This window comes from Sciurus vulgaris, assembly GCF_902686455.1.
Source record: "Sciurus vulgaris genome assembly, chromosome: 1".
NCBI lineage: Eukaryota > Metazoa > Chordata > Mammalia > Rodentia > Sciuridae > Sciurus > Sciurus vulgaris.
This window is the reverse complement of record NC_136461.1, coordinates 144,467,928-144,493,978: the sequence shown is the minus strand read 5'-3', so window position 1 is coordinate 144,493,978 and position 26,051 is coordinate 144,467,928. Positions and strand designations below refer to the sequence as shown.

At 36.5% G+C, this 26,051-nt stretch overlaps 1 protein-coding gene across 2 annotated transcripts in view; it reads left to right on the top strand.

The window, feature by feature from the left end:
- Positions 1–26,051, top strand: part of CPA6 (carboxypeptidase A6) — a 352,255-nt gene that overhangs the window by 255,941 nt on the left and 70,263 nt on the right. For both annotated transcript variants that reach the window (XM_079103921.1, XM_079103922.1), the window contains 3 exons: positions 10,366–10,480; positions 12,712–12,813; positions 14,181–14,285. In XM_079103921.1, the coding sequence (XP_078960047.1) occupies positions 10,366–10,480; positions 12,712–12,813; positions 14,181–14,285 (322 nt within the window). The remainder of the gene's footprint in view (positions 1–10,365; positions 10,481–12,711; positions 12,814–14,180; positions 14,286–26,051) is intronic.

Below are 26,051 nucleotides of genomic sequence, written 5' to 3'. Positions count from 1 at the left end.
CAGGTAGCTGCTCAGAGGAGGGGCCGCATAGCCAGGTGATTAGGTGCACAGCAGGGTCCCAGGATCTAGGAGGCTTCTTGGTGGAAGAGCCGCGCAGAGACAGGCTTAGGGGCGGAGCGAAGGTTCCAGGCCTGCGGGCAGATTCTCTGAGGAGGGGCAGCCTAAGGAGATTCATCTGTGAAGGGTGAGGCTCCCAGGCCCAGGAGGTAGGGCCGGGCCCCTGGGAACTTTGCAGAGGAAGGCAGCCCAGCCCAGGTGGTAGCTGTAAATTGAGGGGAACCTCTAGGAGGGAACTGACCAGCGAGACCTCCCCACCGGGTGAGTCTTCCCTGCCGGGTGAGGTTTCCCCACAAGGACGGTAAAACCAGAGACACAGGCCCAAACAGTCCTTGCCTCAGCCCGCAGCCTAGTTCCCCTTTGGATGACCATTGGTCAACAAGTGGAGGCACCTCTGCCCACTAGCAGGGAATATACCCCACCTGAAGGCCACCACTCCTAGAGAGGCAGATTCCTTGTGGAGCACCGCATTATCAACTTCCTCCAAGACTTCGGCCTACTGAAGGCTAAGAGGGGATATATATAGAAATCTTCAGGAACATTGTAAGTCAATAAAGGAAATCTGCAATATCTCAGCGGTCCACTGATACCTGAACAATATGAGAAAACAAGGAAAGAAAATGTTGCAAACAAATCTACATGTTACATCAATAAAACCCAATGACAGCATGGCAGAAGAAATGACAGAAAAGGAGTTCAGATTGTACATAATTAAAATGATCAAGGAAGCAAATGATGAGATGAAAGAGCAAATGCAGGCATTGAATGATCGCACCAATCGACAGTTAAAAGAGCAAATACAGGAAGCAAAAGATCATTTCAATAAAGAGTTAGAGATATTGGAAAAAAAACCAAACAGAAATCCTTGACATGAAGGAAAAAATAAACCAAACTAAGAACTCCATAGAAAGCATATCCAATAGGATAGAACACCTGGAAGACAGAACCTCAGACATTGAAGACAAAATATTTAACCTTGAAAACAAAGTTGAACAAACAGAGAAGATGGTAAGAAATCATGAACAGAATCTACAAGAACTATGGGATATCATGAAAAGGCCAAATTTAAGAATTATTGGGATTGAGGAAGGCTTAGAGAAACAAACCAAGGAATGAACAATCTATTCAATGAAATAATATCAGAAAATTTCCCAAATCTGAAGAATGAAATGGAAAATCAAGTTCAAGAGGCTTATAGGACTCCAAATACACAAAATTAGAACAGACCCACACCAAGGCACATTATAATGAAAATGCCTAACATACAAAATAAAGACAGAATTTTAAAGGCTGTGAGAGAAAAGAACCAAATTACATTCAGGGGGAAACCAACATGGATATCAGCAGATTTTTTAATCCAGACCCTAAAAGCTAGAAGGGCCTGGAACAACATTTTTCAAGCCCTGAAAGAAAATGGATGCCAACCAAGAATCTTATACCCAGCAAAACTTACCTTCAAATTTGACGATGAAATAAAATCCTTCCATGATAAACAAAAGCTAAAAGAATTTACAAAAAGAAAGCCAGCATTACAGAACATTCTCAGCAAAATATTCCATGAGGAAGAGATGAAAAACAAAGAAGCAAATCAGCAAAGGGAGGAATTATCCTAAAGGAATTGTCAAATAAAGGAGGAAACAAGTTGTGTCAAACAAATAAATAAATAAAATTTTAAAAATGAACCAAATGACCGGGAAACCAAATCATATCTCAATAATAACCCTGAATGTTAATGGCCTGAATTCATCAATCAAATGACATAGACTGGCAGATTGGATTAAAAAGAAAGATCCAACAATATGTTGTCTGCAAGAGACTCACCTCATAGAAAAAGATACCCATAGACTAAAGGTGAAAGGATGGGGAAAAACATACCATGCACATGGACTCAGCAAAAAAGCTGGAGTATCCATCCTCATTTCAGATAATGTGGACTTCAAACCAAAGTTAGTCAGAAGGGATAAAGAAGGTCATTTCATACTGCTTAAGGGAAGCATAAATCAGCAAGATATAACAATCATAAACATCTATGCCCCAAACAGTGGCTCATCCATGTATGTCAAACAAATCCTTCTCGATTTCAGATACCAAATAGACCATAACACAATTATACTAGGTGATTTTAACACGCCTCTCTCATCACTGGACAGATCTTCCAGACAAAAATTGAACAAAGAAACCATAAATCTCAATAACACAATCAATAATTTAGACTTAACGGACATTTATAGACCATACCATCCAATCAAGAGTGAATACACTTTCTTCTCAGCAGCACATGGATCCTTCCTAAAATAGACCATATATTATGCCACAAAGCTAATGTTAGCAAATACAAGAAGATAGAGACACTAGCATGTATTCTATCAGATCATAATGGATTGAAGTTAGAAATAAATGAAAGAGTAAAACACAGAAACTATTCCAACATCTGGAGATTAAACAATATGCTATTATATGATGAATGGATAACAGAAGATATTAGAAAGGAAATTAAAAAATTCTTAGAGGTAAATGAGAACAAAGAAACATCATATCAAAATCTCTGGGACACTATGAAAGCAGTACTTAGAGGGAAATTTATTTCATGGAGCGCATTTAATAAAAGAAGTAAAACTCAACAAATAAACGACCTAACACTACAGCTCAAAGCCCTAGAAAAAGAAGAACAGACCAGCACCAAAAGTAGTAGAAGACAGGAAATAGTTAAACTCAGAGCTGAAATCAATGAAATTGAAACAAAAGAAACAATATAAAAAATTGACAAAATAAATAGCTGGTTCTTCGAAAAAATAAACAAAATTGATAAACCTTTAGCCACACTAACAAAGAGAAGATGAGAGAAAACCCAAATCACTAAAATTCGGAATGAACAAGGAAATATCACAATAGACAGGACTGAAATACAAAACATAATTAGAAGCTATTTTGAAAATCTATACTCCAACAAAATAGAAAACCTCAAAGACATCAACAGGTTTCTAGAGACATATGAATTGCCTAAACTGAACGAGGAGGACATACACAATTTAAATACACCAGTTTCAAGTAATGAAATAGTAGAAGTCATCAAAAGCCTACCAACAAAGAAAAGTCCGGGACCAGATGGGTTCTCAGCCGAGTTCTACAAAACCTTTAAAGAAGAGCTCATTCCAATACTTCTCAAAGTATTCCATAAAATAGAAGAGGAAGGAACCCTCCCAAACTCATTCTATGAAGCCAATATCACACTGATACCTAAACCAGACAGAGACTCATCAAGGAAAGAAAATTTCAGACCAATATCCTTAATGAACATCGATGCAAAAATTCTCAACAAAATTTTAGCAAATCGCATACAAAAACATATTAAAAAGATAGTGCACCATGATCAAGTGGGTTTCATCCCAGGGATGCAAGGTTGGTTCAACATCCGGAAGTCAATAAATGTCATTCACCATATCAATAGACTTAAAGTCAAGAATCACATGATTATTTCAATAGATGCAGAAAAAGCATTTGATAAAATATAGCACCCCTTCATGCTCAAAACACTAGAAAAAATAGGGATAGTGGGAACATTCCTTAACATTGTAAAGGCCATTTATGCTAAGCCCATGGCTAATATCATTCTAAATGGTGAAAAACTGAAAGCATTCCCCCTAAAAACTGGAACAAGGTTGGGATGCCCTCTTTCACCACTTCTATTCAACATCGTTCTTGAGACTCTAGCCAGAGCAATTAGACAAACCAAAGAAATTAAAGGGATACGAATTGGAAAAGAAGAACTCAAACTATCCCTGTTCGCTGATGACATGATTATATATTTAGAGGAACCTGGAAATTCCACCAGAAAACTCTTAGAACTCATAAGTGAATTCAGTAAAGTAGCAGGTTACAAGATCAATGCTCATAAATCCAATGCATTTTTATACATAAGTGATGAATCTTCAGAAAGAGAAATTAGGAAAACTACCCCATTCTCAATAGCATCGAAAAAAATAAAATACTTGGGAATCAATCTCACAAAAGAGGTGAAAGACCTCTACAATGAGAACTGTACAACACTAAAGAAAGAAATTAAAGAACACCTTAGAAAATGGAAAGATCTTCCATGTTCTTGGATAGGAAGAATTAACATTGTCAAAATGGCCATACTATCTAAAGTGCTACACAAATTCAATGCAATTCCAATTAAAATCCCAATGACGTACCTTACAGAAATAGAGCAAGCAATTATGAAATTCATCTGGAAGAATAAGAAACCCAGAATAGCTAAAGCAATCCTTAGCAGGAAGAGTGAAACAGAGGGTATTGCAATACCAGATCTTCAACTCTACTACAAAGCAAGAGTAACAAAAATGGCATGGTATTGGTACCAAAATAGAAAGGTAGATCAATGGTACAGAATAGAGAACACGGACACAAACCCAAATAAATACAATTTTCTCATACTAGACAAAGGTGCCAAAAATATGCAATGGAGAAAAGATAGCCTCTTCAACAAATGGTGCTGGGAGAATTGGAAATCCATATGCAACAGAATGAAACTAAACCCATATCTCTCACCATGCACGAAACTAAACTCAAAATGGATTAAGGACCTCGGAAGCAGACCAGAGACCCTGCAGATTATAGAAGAAAAAGTAGGTCCAGATCTTCACTTTGTTGGTCTAGGATCAGACTTCCTTAACAGGACTCCCATAGCACAAGAAATAAAAGCTAGAATCAACCACTGGGATAGATTCAAACTAAAAAGCTTTCTCTCAGCAAAGGAAACTATCAGCAATGCGAAGAAAGAGCCTACAGAGTGGGAGAATATCTTTGCCAATCATACTTCAGATAGAGCACTAATCTCCAGAATCTATAAAGAACTCAAAAAACTCTACACCAAGAATTCAAATAATCCAGTCGACAAATGGGCTAAGGAAATGAATAGACACTTCACAGAAGAAGATCTACAAGCAATCAACAAACATATGGAAAAATGCTCAACATCTCTAGTAATAAGAGAAATGCAAATCAAAACCACCCTAAGATTCCATCTCACCCCAATTAGAATGGCGATTATCAAGAATACGAGCAACAACAGGTGTTGGCGAGGATGTGGGGAGAAAGGTACACTCATACATTGCTGGTGGGACTGCAAATTAGTGCAGCCACTCTGGAAAGCAGTATGGAGATTCCTTAGAAAACTTGGAATAGACCCTCCATTTGACCCAGCTATCCCACTCCTTGGCCTATACCCAAAGGACTTAAAATCAGCATACTACAGAGATACAGCCACATCAATGTTCATAGCTGCTCAATTCACAATAGTCAGACTGTGGAACCAACCTAGATGCCCTTCAATTGATGAGTGGATAAAGAAGCTGTGGTATATATATACAATGGAATATTACTCAGTCATAAAGAATGATAAAATTATGACATTTGCAGGCAAATGGATGAAATTGGAGAATATCATGCTAAGTGAGATAAGCCAATCTCAAAAAGCCAAAGGAAGAATGATATCGCTAATAAGTGGATGATGACAGAACATGGGGGGAGGGAAGGGTTAGTGTTAGGGTTAGAGTTAGGGTTAGGGAGCGGGGCAAGTATGGAGGAAGGAAGCTCTGTATAGAAGGAAAAGAGGGGTGGGAGGGGTGGGGGGAAGGGAAAAAATAACAGAATGAATCAAACAACATTACTCTATGTAAATTTATGATTACACAAATGGTATGCCTTTATGCCATGTACAGAGAAACAACATGTATCCCATTTGTTTACAATAAAATAAAAAAAAAGAGAAAACTGAGGTAAGAACCAATAAAACTGAGAAGAGAAGAGAGAATAGAGAACTGATATAGAGGTGAGGTTTTGTTGGATAGAATCTAGGAAAAGTCAGGATGGCAAGGAAATCAAGATTCCCAGGGAGATACTTGATCAATTATTCACCCATTGAGTTCTAATCTGGATGAGGAGAGAGCAGAAGCTAGGAGAAATTATGAAACAAATGGAAGATCAAAAATGGTGTAAGGTCATTATATTGAAATCAAGTATGGTGTGACTGAGATCAACAATGGGAAGAAAGGAAGTTTTGACAAAACGTGGACTGTTGGATATTATGAGTTCTAAGTTAGAAAGCTGATGGCAAAATCCAGGTGTTAGCCATGAAGAAAACGGTAGAGTGGAATTTTGGGTGGAGATCACTGAACCAGATGCAATGCAGATGCTAATTTACAATAAGGTGGGGAGGGGCTGCTAGGGAAGATTAGAGGTCCTTTGCATTAGGCAGAGGGGAGTGAAGGGAGGGTAGAGGTAAGTGGGTAGGAAGGATAGTATAATGAATCAGACGTTACCCTATGTGCGTATTGATTACACACAACCAGTGTGATTCTACAACTTGTACAACCAGAAGAATGAGAAGTTATACTCCATTTATGTATGATATGTCAAAATGCATTCTACTGTCATGTATAATTAATTAGAACAAATTTTAAAAAAATAAAAGGGCTACATCACCAGAGAGTGACCATGGCAGTCTTGTCTCCTTAGCTGGTGGCGAGATTGGAGGTGAAGGACAGAGCCAAGATTAGAGGAAAGCAACAAGAGTGGCATGACACTGAAGGGAGGATGAGCTTTGCCTGGAAGTGAGAAGACTGATGGGAAGGCAGAGACAAGGGTCCAGGAGAACACTGACTTCCCTCCCTTTTGGCCCCATGATAGCTAGGAAGAGTGTATTGGGGTAAAAAGCCACAAAAGAAAGTGCCAAATTTCTTATGGGAAAAGTATATGAAAAGAGAGAGTTTTCTGAAGACACTGGAAGATGTAGGAATTTTTTGACAAACGTAAGAGGGACTCCAGTGGGCACAGGGTAAAGGGGGTGGTTGAGAGAAGCAGTGCCAGCAGAGGATCTGAGGAAAAGAGGTACAATGTGGTGAGTTAATGAGACAGGGAACAGCTGACCCTTCACTGGGATTTAGGGTTTGAGGGCCATAATCTCAAATGACCACCCTCAACTACCCCAACTTCTTAGTAGGCGATTGTTCTGTCAAAACTGGCACATGGGTTCCTGATAGTGTGTGGGAAGACATAGGGTGGACTGATGGCTCTGCAGATCAATGCTGAGGACCCCAGGCTCTCTGGAAGGCTGGGCCAAAATGTGAAAAATGGCAGTGACATGCCTGATCCACACAAATAATGCCCTGCCAGAAAGATATTTACAACCTATTAAAGTACCAATATGCTTTTTGCAGAAAGGCAATTTATCTAGGCTTCTAGAAAAGAATCACAGCTGTGCATAAAGCTATTGTTCATATTGGACACATTTTAGTCAGTGCTGCCGGTTTGACACCATGCTTTGATTCTCTCAATGCCTGGCAGGAAAGAGCTTGGCAATTATATCCATAGGTGCCAGTAACAACTTACATGCTTCGTTAATTATTGTTCAGTAGAAAAGAATATATCAGTTAGTTTAACAAGTCTCCATTTCCTACCATTAAATATAGGTCATGTGGAACCAATATAGAAAAAATATCACATTTTGTGTAACAGAGAATAAAATCTAAAAAAATGAGAATTTAAAATCAGTTGTCTCCTCATGAAGAGCAATCATTTAAAATTATTCATTTTGTGGGTCCCAAGATAATAACACATAAGAGTCAATTAAATTCCATGGGCATGGTAGGTAGAGATCATTTTAATTGACTTTTATTATTGTAGTCTGGGGTATTTTCAAAAGATTATCATTTACTCTGTGCAACTATACATAATGTATCATTATAGTGATCTTTAAAGCACAGATAATGTGACACTACATGTCTGGTCCCCAGGTGATCAACCCTCCTCTCCATGAGATGACTCATTCTGCATTAAAAAGTTCAGTCATTTTATAAATTTATGTAAAAATTGGCAACAAAATTTCCATTTTGAGGGCCCTTCCCTATGCTGGAAGCTTCAAGGAGGTGGTTTTGTAATGAATTAAAACATTTGGAAAGTTTTTCAGTTATATCATAGAAATGTACCCAAATGGAGTAGGAATCATAATGAACTATAAAGAACTAAGAAAACACAACAGTTTTAAAGATTTCTGGGTACTCCATTTCACAGCTTCCTCATCAATATTGCTGGTTTCCAGTCAAGTACTTGACAAGGAAAATGGCTCCAGGTCAGCTGTACTACAACCACTTTTTATTTTAATGTTGGCCTTTTATACCCTGTATGAGGTATAGTCTGCATAGTCTGCAGTGACTGAACAGAGACTTGTATTAGTGTGCTGTGGTTGCTGTAACAAAGTACCATGGACCTTTTAAACTGGGCATTCAGGAGATTCTTGTGTAGATTGCTGGCTTTGGCAAATCTGTCTACATTTTTTTTTTTTTTCTTGGTTTCCTGGGATAGAAAAAAGAGCAGCCAAGAGAAACCATCCTGGGAGAGAAACATACTTGAAGGTTGCCTGCAGTAATCTGAATATCAGAACAATTTATAACCACCTTCTTCATCAAACCCACAGGGTGACTTCACCTGCTGCTGGTTTCTTCTATTGCAAAGAACCTGGCGTCCCTCACCCCGGCCTCAGCCTTCAATTTCTAAATGCACTCACTTTGACTAGCTGTGCTGCTCTATTCTTGGCATTCTTGAGAGTGGCAGGCAGCAAGATAGCTTCCTTCTTCACTATTCAGGTCCTCTACTAGCACAAGGAAACTTAGACATGGACAGAGCTAGCTCATTTGGCTCCGAAGACCTGCCTTTGCAATATGGTAAAGTTCTTCAGCTCATGCACCTAATCATCTGTAACTTTTCACCTTTTGGGAAAAAAGAAAACACTAATACTGATGGCATTTAGGCTGAAATTTGATGTTCCACTCATATTTTGAGTCATTGCAAGCAGCTGCCAAGAAAATTTACCAAGCTTTGTGCTACTTTACCTCACCTTGATTCCTGGAATGTTTCCAGTTTTAAAGTACCATACTGAAACAAAAACAACAATAAACCAATGATCAACTTCTGATTAGGTGTTTTGTCCATGTCAGGCACTCAATAAATAACAACTGAATAAATCATAAAGGATTGTTGTATACTTACCATGACCTCAAAAAAATGTACTTCCTTCATGAACCAAAAAGTATTCATCCAGCAGATTCTAGAAAAATCTTTTTAATTGAGTGGCTTACATAAATCAGCCTTAAAAATGATTTAAAAGATTCCATCACATGTTCTGATAATATTTAAACTTTTTAAGTAACGGATTCTTTTGAAAGAGAAAACATGAAGCAAAGCTTTTTAGTCTCTTCTAAGCCCCAAAAAATCACTGAAGGGCTCTTAAACATCTTTAAATATTGCAAATAAATGCAGCACCTTGTTATTTTATGGCACTGTAGTAACTGGGGACCAGTGAGTCTTGCAAAAACAAGTCTGTGTCTAGATTAGACATCAAGAACACTGATAACTCCACCTAGACCTGGTTCCACCCATTGCAATGAGCCTTGTGTCCCACCCTGGGCTCAACCTTTCCAAGTGCACTCAGTTTGACTAGCTGAGCTTGTCTTCTCTTGGCATTCTTGATACTGGCATGGAGCAAGATGGCTTTTTCCAACTCTGGGAATTTCTTCAATTTATTCTTGAGAACTGTAACTTCTTCTATTCTTTCCCTTTCCTCTCTGAGTCAGTCTTAGTCAGGTGTTCTGGGTGATGACATGAAAATAGTGTCTCTGTGAAGAAAGGGACATGAACAGATAGAAACAACAAGAAAGAGGATAAGGTGAGGAGTGGAGAAGTAGCCGAGGCTTGCTCAGCTTGCATCATGTCACACTGGACTTGGAGTTGCAAGATTAGGATTTGAGTTCATATTCCTTGTTCAAACTCTGACCCTGCATTAACCAGTGGTCTGACATTTGCAAATTCTTAATCCCTTTGAATCTCAGGTTCCCCTTTTATAAAATGGAGATAATAGAATCCAACATATAGGGTTTTTCCACTCAGATCAGCACCTTGCTGTGGCTCCTGGCCTAAATGCTCATAGCCATTGTTTGGCTGTTGTGGTGCTCACTCCATGGTAGCTGTTATTACAGTTCTGCATTATTTGGGGACATCTGCCTATAATTTTACACTTTAAATTCATTATACCATTTATTTAATCATCTTTATTTCCCAGAAAAGAACATTTTCTCAACATTTGGTATTTTTAGAATTGTCATTCTTGGCATCCTTCTTTTTCCTTTCATATCATGGGATACTGGGACACTTCTGTGTTACTTCTTCCTTCCTGATGCATATAATTTTTTGGTACTGCATGATTTTTGCATCATCTCAATTTACTTTTCATAATGTCTATTATTTCAAATCCAGGATTCTCATAGAAGATCTTCAGAAAGTGCTGGAGAATGGAAACCATTTGCCAACCCAGAGAAAGAGAAGATCCTTGTTTGAATATAATTATGAAGTTTACCACTCCTTAGAAGAAGTGTGTAATCACAAGAGTTATTATTGCTTTTTTACAAGTTCATCTTTGTCATTTAGATTAAATTATTGGGAGAGAAGCATAAAGACAGAGACAAGGGCTCTAGGAAGAATGTATATAACTCTTACATGACCTCAGCATCTCAGTTCACTCATCTCTTCCACTGAGCCTTTCACTGCTACAAAAGAAGTAGCAAAACAATTTAAATTTCCCCTGCTTTACCTAACCCACCCCTACAAAGGACATAGGAGTATGATGGAAGACTGAGGTAATGTTAAAATGATAGTTATTCAATCTCAAAAAACTAAAGGATGAATGATCTCACTGATAAGCGGATGAGGACATATAATGGGGGTGGGAGGTGTTAGGGTTAGGGTTAGGTTTAGGGTTAGGGATAAGGAGGGTGGTAAGAATGCAGGAAGGAAGGACTATATAGAGAGAAAAGAGGGGTGGGAGGGGTGGGGGGAAAGGAAAAAATAACAGAATGAATCAAACAACATTGCCCTATGTAAATTTATGATTACACAAATGGTATGCCTTGACTCCATGTACAAATAGAGAAACAACATGTATCCCATTTGTTTACAATAATAAAAAAAAAATGTTTTGAAATACAAAAAAAAAAAAATGATAGTTATTGAGGCCTTAACTGAAAAGCCATGAAAATAGAACTAGCCAGATTTTAAAGGTAATGCTTTGAGACTTGAGACTTGCCCTGCACCCTTGCAAAACCAAGAACTCCCAAAGGCCAATCTTCATTAGTGGCACCTCTGAACCTTTGAACATGCTGTTATTTATTCTGCTGGGAAAATTCACAGCAACCTCATCCTCACCACCAACCACATCCTTTACTACTCACCTGACAACTTGTCATGCTTCGAATTTCAGCTTAAGCAATCAAGTAGCAGTTTCTTTTCTTCCACACTGGATCCAGTCCCTTTGCCTACCACCCTCCCACATCACATATCCTGTAGCATATGGATATTACCTTTCACAGCTCTTATTTGTGTAATTGTAGGATTATTTAACTGATGCCCCTCATTTCTACTAAACTGGAAGTTCCATGAGGGCAGAATATTTTTTTCTTATTTGCCACTATGTACCCAAGGGTAGGCAGATAAAGTCTTCAAAATAGATAAGCTGTTGACAGAATGAATGAATATATACATTTTCTATGTTCCCTGAGTTGGCAGACACAAAATTAACAAGATCTTTTTTCTGTTATTAAGAATTTTTTTGGTTCTGTTGATGACAACTCCTTTCTAAAACTCTTTTCACATATTTTGTGTCTCAACATACTTTTTAGAATCTGGAAGCAGTGGAAAGGTTTTAGATAACTTGGCACATGGAAGTATTCTTAACATGTACTAGGAAAAAGTCAAATTTCAAAAATAAAATGTATATAGATATGTGCATATATGTGTATACACATGCACACATATATGAACCTGATTATTAGAATAAATAAGAATAGAAAGAAAAGATGGGCACTTTCCAAAATAAATATATTTCCTTCAGTACAAACTCTTTTACATCATGACACAGTTGTGTTACTTCTTTATTCCTTACAGGGCTTGTAAGTCAGAAATATTACCATCTTTCCAAGCACTTTATTCATCCATTTCAAATATACCTTCTCCTGATGACAGATAAGCATGTGAGAGGGATGGAGGCAAATGTATCACTGTCACTGGAGGGATTATTCAGAATTGTCCTCCAACATGTGGCTCAGTAGAATAATGTTTAAATGCAAACGATAATGCCTTTTTCTTAGCATCTTCTGTTCAGTGGGGAATTACAATATATGGAATTTTAATACCACTTTCAAGTAGTTTCCAATGGTTTTCACGAAGTGGATTTATTTTTCTCTACCTCTTAAATATCTGTGGGAAAATGGAAGTAAATTTTGATTTTTTAGAAGAAACCAGAACATGTCAGTTAATTTTCCACGAAACAGTGCCAGCAAGGTATTAATGATATTAGGTAGTAGAAGATATGCTTTAAAGAGAGAACAATAACAAAGACATAAGCTATCTATGAAGGCAGAAAATAAAATGCAATTTTAGGTATCCCAGAAAAATTAAGTAGAGGAAATTGATTTTTTTTTCATTTTGTATTTCATGTATACTCTTGGAATACTGAGACCTACTGCTGTCATTTTTGTTACCTTTGTTCTCTAAAAAGCCCCATTATTGTAAGAGAGTCTGACGTGGTTTTTATTTATCTGCCTTTAGATTCAGAGTTGGATGCATCATCTGAATAAAACTCATTCAGGCCTTATTCATCTGTTCTCTATCGGAAGATCATATGAAGGAAGATCTCTCTTTGTTTTAAAGGTAAAAAAGAAGAAAGTGTTAACTAAATATAAAACATTTATCCAATATTTATCTTTTTCAACTTTTACTTGTGGGGGAAAATGAAATGATCTTTCATAGGCTCTCATATTTAGCATCATCTGATATTTTAAGAAAAAAAATCCCCTTAGATGTTAGAACTATATTTAATTTTTGTCATTTAGTTTTCTAGAGAATACTGTTTCTGATACATTCAGAATTATTGATGCAAATTATTTGAGAGTCGGTGCTAGTTAAAATGAACTAGTGTAAAACCAGGTAAATGTGTGAGAAAGTATGTTATTCCCATCCCTGGATCCTGCATTCTCTCCAGCTACTGAGCCATAGTTCTCTCTGTTAAATGTATAAAAAGATTTACATATAGTTCAACCATCTCTACTTCTTCACCTCCCCTAACTGGCTTATATCTCAAAACACCTTTTAAACTCATCTTGCCAAGGTCAGTGGTGACTCCTGGTCAATTCTCCTCCCCTCTGCCAGGCAAAATTGAGAGCATGCTCAAGTACTTCTTCTGAGAAGCCTCCACTTATTCCCCAGGAAAATTCAACACAATACCCGTGTTCCTATCATACCTTATAGATATTCATACCATAAAGGTTGATTGATTGCTTACCTGTCTACTCTCCTTACTAGTGTGTAAATGCCTTGTCTTTTCATCTTTACATCTCTAGGACTGAGCCCAGTGTCTAGTGTTAAAAAGTATTTCCTGAAGTGTTAGTCGAGTGAATCAATGGATGGATGAAAAATAGATCCCCTGGGAATATAATTTCAAGAATTAACTATTAATGACAGGGTTAGAAACTTGGATAGAAATAATATTGATATTATGTTTTTTAATATTCTACTTGATTCTACAAACCAAATTGCCCTATGTTTCCATTTTGTGGTGTAATAAAGTTTGACTTTATCCACCTATAAAATATAGCTACTTCTTTAATAAACATTTCTTGGGAACATTTCTGATTCCTTAGGGATAGGGGATGGGGGAGGGAGAGAAAAAGGGGGGGAGGGAGAGAAAAAGGGAGGGAGGGAGGGAAGAAAGAAGAATTTAGCATTTTATTTAAACTTCATATCTTATATCAAAATGAGAAGCAACCCTATTTTAGAGTTTTCCCTTTTCTTTGTATATTTTCTAGTTCTTTGGTTGTAATTAGGCATTAAATTTATTGTTTCTGCATAAACAAGCCTGGACTTCCAAAGTAGATAGGATATCTCTTTATCTTTTTTATGTGTTACCTAATGAACCAAACCATAGTGAAGAATTATGCTGAAACCTTATTAAATTATGCTGGTCAGTGAATCTCCAAATAAAAGCCTGAGTTTGTTACTATGAATACTCTTGTTTTCAGCTGGGCAGAAAATCACGAGCTTACAAAAGAGCTGTCTGGATGGACTGTGGTATTCATGCAAGAGAATGGATCGGTCCTGCCTTTTGTCAGTGGTTTGTAAGAGAAGTAAGTTAAACCCTTTGTACAATGTCCATTTCAGCTAGTCAGTAGTTTGGTGAATTTTTATTCTGCTCAAGGAACAAAGTGGGAATCTGAAACCAGTAATACCTGGCTGAATGATAATAATACCTTGATTTTGTGGGCTGCTTTCATGTTTATGAGGACCTCTGAAACCCTGGCTGAATTTATCTTCACCTCCACCCTTGGAAATCGAAATTATCAACTCTGATTAAAAAGAAAAAAAAAAACAGGGTTCATATACTTTATAGATTTGTAACAAATAGGAAAACAACCATAACAATAAAAGGTAAATAGCAAAAGAAAAAAAATTCAACTTGTGGAGTTCCAGAGCAACTTTCTGTATTATATTCAGCTCAGAAGGTTCTATATCACTTTGCTTTCCCCTCAAAATGAACTCACATGTGCTATAACAATAAAGAGGTGAAAAAATGGTTGTATTATATTCTCTTGGTATAAATCTGTAATTTAAAAACCAAAAGATCTTTATCATTTATGGATTTAACATTCTCAGTTTCACTGATCTTTTGGTAGTCTTGAGAATTGATGACTCAAGGTGATTTCTCATTTTTCCATATGCTTCACTTGAATCATGAGCCATCTGAACTCATGTGTTGAGTGGAGCGTGGGCCCACCTTATAGACCAACCTCTTAATGTGTTTATTCCTTTTCTATTCATTATTAAGAATGTACTGACTTTAGTGGATTAGTTTTTTGTTTTTTGTGGGTTTTTTTTTTTTTTTTTTTTTCAGAAGAGGGGTTTTTTTAACCTTGGCTTTTAGTTTTGAGGGGAAAAAAACTCTCAAAAGAAAACCAATCACTAGAACTGGGAATGAAAGTGAAGAATGAAGTTTCTTAGCCAAAAAAAAACCCTACACATTTCTTTAGTCCTGTACTTATAGGAAACCTTGTGGATACAAGGGATATTTAAATATATTTCATTTGTTTTTCACTATATTTTATGGGTAAAGTATGTGCTGTAGTGAGATTTTTGACTTTGAGGACTCTCCTAGGTCTTAGAAAATATGGTTCACAGGTGTTGAAAAATGTACTAAATTTGTGGAGTCTGGCTCTCTGCCACAACCAAAAATTATCCTTTAAAAAAGTATCCAACAAAAAAGTATCCTTAATTTTATACATTTAACAAAATTTTCCAACTATTACAACTCAGATTATTAAGTAATTCACTTTCTCTTAAAAGATCATTTCATCCTATAAAAAAAATACAAAAGCTACTAAGAAAAATTTAACTCTAAATAAACTTGTGTCAATCACTTAATGTGTACATAATGCTATAATGTCTGCTGTTTCAAATTTGGTAGGGGGAGAAAATAGTCAAATACATAGCATTTATTGTTATAGATTATGGTCCTATGTATTATTGAAGGACATAAGAATGTATCTTCCAAACATTCCAGCTAAAGTTTTAACTCACTCCCAACATATATATCCTTTTCTGTATAACATCTAAACTTACCTTATTTATGTGGTTACTGTCAGTCTTTTTCCCATACTAATTTCAAAAGCAGACCCTCTCTATCTTGTTCACTGCCAAATCAATATATAGAAAAACACCTAGCTATATGTTCAGATATTTCTTAATGAATGGTAAGGACAAGAATCCAGTGGTAATGATGCAGAAAGATTTCTGGGCAATGACTTATTAAATTATCTCATTGCTTATAAGAATACACCATAATGAATCCTGCCATAATTTACATTCATAAGAATGGTATCCTAACTAGAATAAGATATATTTCATACTTGTACAATTATGTCAAAATGAATTCTACTAGCATGTATAACAACAGTACAATAAAAATCTCATTGGATATAATCACTTGGATTTTTGCAGAACACACAACCTGTAGAGCTCTATATAGTAGCCCTGTAACTTGAGGTAAATTTCCAAAGAAAAGAAGGACGCAGTGTAACCACAGGAAAAGGACAAAGCATGTGCAATCACTGACACCTGAGGGCAGTTGATTTTGGATCTAGTACAAGAAGCATCAGTCATTAAGGGAATATAGGTTGGTGGTAGAGTGCTTGCCTAGCTTGCACAAGACCCTGGATTCAATCCCCAGTAATACAAAAACAAAAACAAAAACAAAACAGAAAAATAAATTTAAAAAACATGAACAAGAAGCATCAATTAACATTAGAATCCATTTCCACAAAGATGAGTGAGGAAAGACCGCTTCCTTCTTTTCCTTTCTTCCTGCAGAGGGCCATCTTCACATATGTAGGTGCATCAAGTCATTTCTGTACCTCTGCTACCCTCTCCACTCCTCTTTTACTCTGTCTGGTTATGGCTGCCACTTACCCTCCACTTTCTCATTTAAATTTTAAATTTCGCTGTCAAGACAGCAACCATAAATAGTATAATGGAGGCCCAGAGGTCACTCATCCCAATATCCTTACAGGAGCCATGCCAAGGTTTGACAGCCATGTTGTAGCAGTAACTAGAGCATGTCAGTATTTACACATTAAATGCTTTTGCTAAAAATAAATGTTTTCATTTGGACTTAAAGCTCCCATTTCCATTGATGGTGGTATTAGGAGCAGGGAAAATAAGAATGTCAAAGATTTAAATAAGTTTGAAGCTGCCAAACATTTGTACATCATCTCTTTCACAATAACTCAGGCCTTTATAAATCCTGTCTTCCAGCAGTCCAAGAGGGTTCCCAGGGAATGCCTCTTCCATAGGGTTGCCTCTGCTCTGGCTTCTGGGCTCTCAGTCCAATTTATTTCCATGTCCTCTCTGGGGACATCAAGGAACCTCTGCCTGCCAGAATCCAAGGATACTCCAGGATGCCATGTCTAGCCCCCTCTTGTCTGACACATGCCTTACTTTCCTCCTGCATTTGCCTTCTTCATGGCATGAGAATCATGTGAGTCATCCTCCCAGAAAGACACAGTAAGCCGAACATTATTCACCTCAATCTGTTGCTGGTTCCTGTCTCTTGATTTCCCTGGAGTTTCAGCCTCAAAAGAAAGGTGTGGCATCAGAAGCCAAAAGTCTGACTTCCTGCTGTTACTTCATCTCTTTCTGGTGTGTGTTTTCCTAAAATATCAGCAACTTAAAACAACAAACATTATCTCAGTTCTGGGTCAACAATCCAGATAAAACTTAGCTAGGTGCTCTGGTTCAGGGTCTCTCCCAAGCTACCATCAAGGGCTCAGCTAGAGCCTAGGTCATAAAGATATGTGGCTTGAGTAGAGGAGGATGTGTTAACAAGCTCACTCATAGGGCTGTTGACAGACCTTAAGTTCTTACTGACTCTGGGTCAGAAACATCAGTTTCTTGCCATCTGATGGGGAATCCCTGGGCAGTTTGAACCATGGTGACTGGCTTCTCTCATAACTGGTAAGAGAAAGAGCAAGAAAGAGCAGGTCCAAGATGGAAACCACAGACTCTGTAACCTAGCACAGAGATGACCTCCCATTGCTTTTGTGGTATTTTGTCCCTTAGAAGTGAGTCACTAGGTCTAGATCACACTCAAGGGGATGAGATTACACAGGGTATGGACAACGAAAGGGGAATCTTTGAAACTGCTTGCCACCCTGGTGGGGCTTTCCCCCCAGCCACCACTGTAATGTTTGAATTGTGAGCTGCAAGGAAATCTGTGAATCCTTCTTGGATCCTGATAGAATAGTAGATTACATAGAGATTACATGCACACTGTTAGTTAGACAACCCTGGTTAGGAATGCCAGCTCTGCCTTTTAAAAGCTGTGCAGTCTTGGCGGCAAGTCATTTAACCTCTCTGAGCCTCAGCAAAATTAGGGTAATAATAGTATGTGACACACTGGGTTATTAGGAGGATCGAATGATATAATATAAGCAAAAGACTTACCAGTGCATCTGGCATATAATTAGCTATTAAATCAATTCTTATTATTACTACTGGTATCAGTAATTTAATATTTTTAAATAACTCATGTAAAGAACAAATGAAAAGAAAATCATCAAGGACGTAAAAGAACTCAACACTACCAAATAGTATCTAAAAGACATTTATAGATCACTCCCATCCAACAACAGCAGAATACATGTTCTTTTCAAGTGCCCATGGAACATAATGTGCTAAGAAATAACATATCCTAGGGGGGGAAACAGACTTCAACAAATGTAAAATAATTAAAATTATACAATGAAATTAAGTTAGAAATTGAAAACAGGAAGATCTCCAAACACTTGGAAATTAAACAGACTTCTTAATTATCCATGGGTCAAAGGTAAAATATCAAGAGAAATTTAAAAATATATTGAACTGGATGAAAATGAAAATATAACTGTGTCAGTCAACTTTTCATTTTTGTGAAAAAATACATGAAAAAAACAACAGGAAAGACTTATTGTGGCTCACAATTTGAGTATTCAGTCCACAGTCAACTGGATCCATTGCTTTTAGGCCTGTGGTAAGGCAGAAACATTACAGTAGAAAAGTGTAGCAGAGGAAAGCTGCTCACTTCATGGCATCAAGGAAGCAAAGAGATAAAGAGAGAAAGGCCCAGAGATAGGATATACCCTCAGAGGACATGCCCAGATTGTCCTGCTTCCTCTAAGTTAGGCCTGCCTTCTAAAGTTTCCACTACCTCCCAGTAGCATCACCAGTTAGGAACCAAGCCTGCACACATGAGTCTTTGAGAGGAACATTCCTGGAACTATAACAACATATCAAAATTGTGGGGCATGTGGTAAATCAATGCTGAGAGGGAAATTTATAGCACTAAATGCATGCATTAGACAAGAGAAAAAGTCTCCAGTTATCTAAGCTCTTCTCTCAAGAACCTAAAAGAACAATATAGAATAAATCCAAAGAAAGCAGAAGGAAGTAATATAAATTTAAAAATCCTTGAAATTAAAAGTAGAAAACCATTAGAGGAAGTCAATATAACAAACAGTTCTTTTTTGAAATACAAAACATAATTAGAAGCTATTTTGAAAATCTATACTCCAACAAAATAGAAAATTTTGAAGGCATCAACAGGTTTCTAGAGACATATGAATTGCCTAAACTGAACGAGGAGGACATAAACAATTTAAATAGACCAATTTCAAGTACTGAAATAGAAGAATTCATCAAAAGCCTACCAACAAAGAAAAGTCCGGGACCAGATGGATTCTCAGCCGAGTTCGACAAAACCTTTAAAGAAGAGCTCATTCCAATACTTCTCAAAGTATTCCATAAAATGGAAGAGGAGGGAACCCTCCCAAACTCATTCTATGAAGCCAATATCACTCTGATACCTAAACCAGACAGAGACTCATCAAGGAAAGAAAATTTCAGACCAATATCCTTAATGAACATCGATGCAAAAATTCTCAACAAAATTTTAGCAAATCGCATACAAAAACATATTAAAAAGATACTGCACCAGGATCAACTGGGTTTCATCCCAGGGATGCAAGGTTGGTTCAACATCAGGAAATCAATAAACGTAATTCACCACATTAATAGACTTAAAGTCAAGAATCACATGATTATTTCAATAGATGCAGAAAAAGCATTTGATAAAATACAGCACCACTTCATGCTCAAAACACTAGAAAAAATAGGGATAGTGGGAACATTCCTTAACATTGTGAAGGCCATTTATGCTAAGCCCATGGCTAATATCATTCTAAATGGTGAAAAACTGAAAGCATTCCCCCTAAAAACTGGAACAAGGCAGGGATGCCCTCTTTCACCACTTCTATTCAACATTGTTCTTGAGACTCTGGCCAGAGCAATTAGACAAACCAAAGAGATTAAAGGGATACGAATTGGGAAAGAAGAACTCAAACTATCCCTGTTCGCTGATGACATGATTATATATTTAGAGGAACCTGGAAATTCCACCAGAAAACTCTTAGAACTCATAAGTGAATTCAGTAAAGTAGCAGGTTACAAGATCAATGCCCATAAATCCAACACATTTTTATACTTAAGTGATGAATCTTCAGAAAGAGAAATTAGGAAAACTACCCCATTCACAATAGCCTCGAAAAAAATAAAATACTTGGGAATCAATCTCACAAAAGAGGTGAAAGACCTCTACAATGAGAACTATACAACACTAAAGAAAGAAATTAAAGAACACCTTAGAAGATGGAAAGATCTTCCATGTTCTTGGATAGGAAGAATTAATATTGTCAAAATGGCCATACTACCTAAAGTGCTATACAAATTCAATGCAATTCCAATTAAAATCCCAATGACGTACCTTACAGAAATAGAGCAAGCAATTATGAAATTCATCTGGAAGAATAAGAAACCCAGAATAGCTAAAGCAATCCTTAGCAGGAAGAGTGAAACAGAGGGTATTGCAATACCAGATCTTCAACTCTACTACAAAGCAATAGTAACAAAAACGGCATGGTATTGGTACCAAAATAGAAAGGTAGATCAATGGTATAGAATAGAGGACACGGACACAAACCCAAATAAATACAATTTTCTCATACTAGACAAAGGTGCCAAAAGAAAAGGTGCAATGGAGAAAAGATAGCCTCTTCAACAAATGGTGCTGGGAGAATTGGAAATCCATATGCAACAGAATGAAACTAAACCCATATCTCTCACCATGCACGAAACTAAACTCAAAATGGATTAAGGACCTCAGAATCAGACCAGAGACCCTGCAGATTATAGAAGAAAAAGTAGGTCCAAATCTTCACCTTGTTGGTCTAGGATCAGACTTCCTTAACAGGACTCCCTTAGCACAAGAAATAAAAGCTAGAATCAACCACTGGGATAGATTCAAACTAAAAAGCTTTCTCTCAGCAAAGGAAACTATCAGCAATGCGAAGAAAGAGCCTACAGAATGGGAGAATATCTTTGCCAATCATACTTCAGATAGAGCACTAATCTCCAGAATCTATAAAGAACTCAAAAAACTTTACTCCAAGAATTCAAATAATCCAGTCGACAAATGGGCTAAGGAAATGAATAGACACTTCACAGAAGAAGATCTACAAGCAATCAACAAACATATGGAAAAATGTTCAACATCTCTAGTAATAAGAGAAATGCAAATCAAAACCACCCTAAGATTCCATCTCACCCCAATTAGAATGGCGATTATCAAGAATATGAGCAACAACAGGTGTTGGCGAGGATGTGGGGAGAAAGGTACACTCATACATTGCTGGTGGGGCTGCAAATTAGTGCAGCCACTCTGGAAAGCAGTGTGGAAATTCCTTAGAAAACTTGGAATGGACCCGCCATTTGACCCAGCTATCCCACTCCTTGGCCTATACCCAAAGGACTTAAAATCTGCATACTACAGAGATACAGCCACATCAATGTTCATAGCTGCTCAATTCACAATAGCCAGACTGTGGAACCAACCTAGATGCCCTTCAATTGATGAGTGGATAAAGAAGCTGTGGTATATATATACAATGGAATATTACTCAGCCATAAAGAATGATAAAATTATGGCATTTGCAGGCAAATGGATGAAATTGGAGAATATCATGCTAAGTGAGATAAGGCAATCTCAAAAAGCCAAAGGACGAATGATATCGCTAATAAGTGGAGGATGACACATAATGGGGGGGAGGGAAGGGTTAGTGTTAGGGTTAGAGTTAGGGTTAGGGAGGGGGGTAAGTATGGAGGAAGGAACTACTGTATAGAGGGTAAAGAGGGGTGGGAGGGGTCGGGGGAAGGGAAAAAATAACAGAATGAATCAAACAACATTATCCTATGTAAATTTATGATTACACAAATGGTATGCCTTTATGCCATGTACAAACAGAGAAACAACATGTATCCCATTTGTTTACAATAAAAAAAAATCATATTGTTAAAAAAAAAAACAGTTCTTTTAAAGGATAAATAAATTGGCAAAGCTCCAGCAAAATAAAGGAATAAATAGAAAATGCAAATTCCAAAATCAGTAATGGAATTACAGGGACTATCACTGTAGATACCCTCCAGATATCAAATTAATAGGGAATATCCTGAATAACTGCACACATATAAATTTGACCAACTAATTAGAAAACATTATTATAACACATCTACTATAAAATAATTCAAATATCAATGATTATTGATTATTGGATTCAGGATTTTTAAATAACCAAAGCATGAAATCTTAAGGCTCACAGGCTTCCACTGGAGAATTCTACCAAATATTTTTTTAAAAGACTTCAACACTCTCTTCCAGAAAATAGAAGAGGAAGGAACACTTTCAATTTGTTTTATAAAGCTACAGATCCTTCATAAAAATGAAAAAATAAATATTAGCCAACAAAATTTGGCAATAAATAAAAGTAATTATGTACCAGGAACAGGTGAAGTTTATACCAGGGCTTCAAGACCACTTCAATACTAAAAAGTTAATAATGCAGTTCTCCCTATTATTAGCTAAAGAAAAACAAAATAAATGATCTTATCAATTGGTGCAAAGAAAGCTTTTGACAAAATTAACTTACAGTCATTATAAAAAAAAACTTTCAGAAAAATAGAAATAAAGAACTTCCTTAGTTTTATAAAGAGCATCTATAAAACAGTAAACATTATAACTAACAGTAAATGACTGAATGCTGTCTCTCTAAAATTCAGTAACAAGGCAAGCATGTCAATCTCACCTCTCTTAGTTAACATAGTGCTAGAAGTTTTAGCAAATGCCATCAGGCAAAAAAAGGAAATAAAATTCATGCAGATAGAAAAGGAATAAATAAAAATTTTCCTACTTGAAAATGATGTGATTTTCACCATAGATGATCCCAAGGAATCAACAGAAAAATTCTGCAATAAATGGAACTGGTGAGTTTCTCATGGTCACAAACAAGATAAATATACAAAATCAATATTTCCATGTAATAGCAAAGAATACATCAACACTGAAATTTAAAAACACAGTATCATGTACAATTCATCAAACATGAGAATATATCAACACTGAAATTTAAAAATACATTATCAAGTACAATTCATCAAAAATGAGAATACATCAACACTGAAATTTAAAAATATAGTATCATGTACAATTCATCAAAAAGGAGAAATATTTAAGTATAAATCTAAGAAAACATAGGAATTAAACACTGAAGACTACAAAATGATGGTGAAGGAAATCTAAGTAAGAGGGGAGTTATCATTGATTGGAAGTCTCAGAATATAGTAAAAATGTCAGTTCTCCCCCAAGTTTTGATAAATAGATTTAATACAATTCATATATAATTTCTAGCAAGATTTTTTATAGATAATGGTAGGATTATCCTAAAACTTTTGTGTGAAGACAAACTAGAAAACCTGAAACTATTTTGAAAAAGAAAAGTGAAGAGGGAAAAATCATTCTAACCAATTTTAAGTCATATCATTTACCTATAATAATCAAGATTATATAGTATTTGTAAAGGGATAGACATAGATGAAGGGAACAGAATAGAGAAATCAGAAATCAATCCACACAAATATTCCCAACTTATTTTTGACAAAGGTGCAAAAACAATTCAATGAAGGATAGAAAGCCTCTTCAACAAATGGTACAGGAGCTACTAGACACAGATAGCCAAAAAGACTGACCCCCATTTAAGTCTCATACCCATTTTGATGCTCAAAATGGATTATGAACTTAAATGTAAAATGTAAGACAACAAAGGTTTTAGGGAAAGAAAAGCATAAGAGAAAATCTTTAGGGTCTAAAGTTAGGCAAAGAGTTCTTCAATTTGACACCAAAAATATGCTTCATAAGAAGAAAAGCTGGCAAAATGCACATTATCAAACTTAATCAAAATTTAAAAGTTTTGCCTACGGAAGATGCTGTTAGGAGGATGAAAAAGACAAACTACATAATGGAAGAAAATATATGCAAATCACATATCTAAAAAATGACTCATAATTGAAATAAACTCAAAACTTGATAGCAAAAAAAAAACAAAATTAATTATAAAGGGGGGCAAGATACATGAAGATATATTTTACCAAAGAATATATATACAGATACCAAACACAATGAGTTATCACCACATGCCTTTTCAGAATGGCTAATTTAATTAAATATTATATGGACACATAGGTCTATATCTCTACATCTGTAGATATGTGTCACCAAATGTCAGAGAGGATGCAGCAAACCAGATCACGCACACATTTTGGGTAGGAATGTAAAAGGGTAGAGCTACTCTTGAAAACAGTTGGCAATTTCTTTTAAAATTAGACATACAACTACCATATGACCCAGTAATTACACTGCTGGCATTTATCCCAGAGAAATTAAAACTTATGCTCACTCAAAAACCTGTGCTCAAATGTTTATAGCTGCTTTATTTATAATAGCCAAAAACTGGAAACAACCCAGCTATCTATCAGTAGGCAAATACTTAAACTAATTGTTACTACATGATTGCACAGAAAACTATTCAACAATTAAAAGGAACAAACTACTGATTCACAAAACAACCTGGATGAATCTCAAGAACATTATACTGAATGAAAAAGGACATCCCAAACAGATACATACTGTATTTCATTTATGTAATTTATTTGACAAACTGATGGAAATGGAGAATAGATTAATGGTTGCTCAGGGTTAAGGAAGATGGTGAGTGTGGGGAGGGAAGGGCAATATCAGGTATCCTTGTGATGATGGAAATGTTCTGTATCTGGACTGTATCAATGCCAATACCCTGATCGAGATACTATACTATAGTTTTGCAAGATTTTGCCATTGAAAGTAAGTGGGTAAAAGGGTATACAGTATCTCTGTGTACTATTTCTTATAGTTACATATGGATCTATATCTAACTGGAAAAGTTTTTTATAAAAATAATGGTTGGGCCCCATATCCCTGATTTCCATTCTTTGTAGAAGAAGGTGCTATCTCTTTCCTAAAGGCAATTTCATCCCTGCCCTCTTCCTTACTGTGTGTTTTAGTTAGGTTTTTGATGCTGTGACCAAAATACCTGATAAGGATAACTTAGAGAAGGAAAAGTTTAATTTGGCTCATGGTATCAGAGGCTTACTCCATGGTCAAGTAACTCCATTGCTGTGGGTTCAAGGTGAGGCAGAACATCATGGCAGAAGGGTGTGGTGGAGAAGTGCTGCTCCATTCATAGTGACTAGGAAGCAAAGAGTGAGAGGGGGAAAAAGGTCACACAGAAGATAAACCCTTTCAGGGCATGCCCCCAATGCCCCACCTCCTCCAGTCATGCTCCACCTGCCTGCAGTTACCATCCGGTTAGTCCAATCAAAGTAGGATGGGCTGATTTGATTACAATTCTTGTAATCTAATCATTACACTTTTGAAAATTTCTGCATTGATATAGGAGCTTTGGGAGGGACATCTAATATCCAAACCATAACATAGAATAACCCTCATTAACAGATCCTGATTCTCTTCCCTGAAAACAGAAGTATCAATCCATTGCTCTGGCTGCATCTGTCCATCTCTTCTGTGGCCAGCTTGATTGTTATATACCATGCCCTAAGAGCCACTTCCACTTCTGCCCCAACTCCAATTTAGCAGATCTATCCATGGATATTCATTTTGAAAGCACAGAGCTCAGAAAAGAGTAATACAGAAGCAAGCTAACAGTCTTAAATGATTGGTGAGATGGGTTTCATTATTTTGTTATCTTAAAATTTTCTTAAATAAATTCATTATCTTAAATAATCAATAGTGTTTAATTGATAGACATTTTCAAAATGCAAAAATATACCACAAAACTTATGGACTTTCATCTTTTATTGATGATAATTTAATTATTTTTAAAAATATAAAGCTACCACTTTTCTGATTTCAACATTCGCTATCT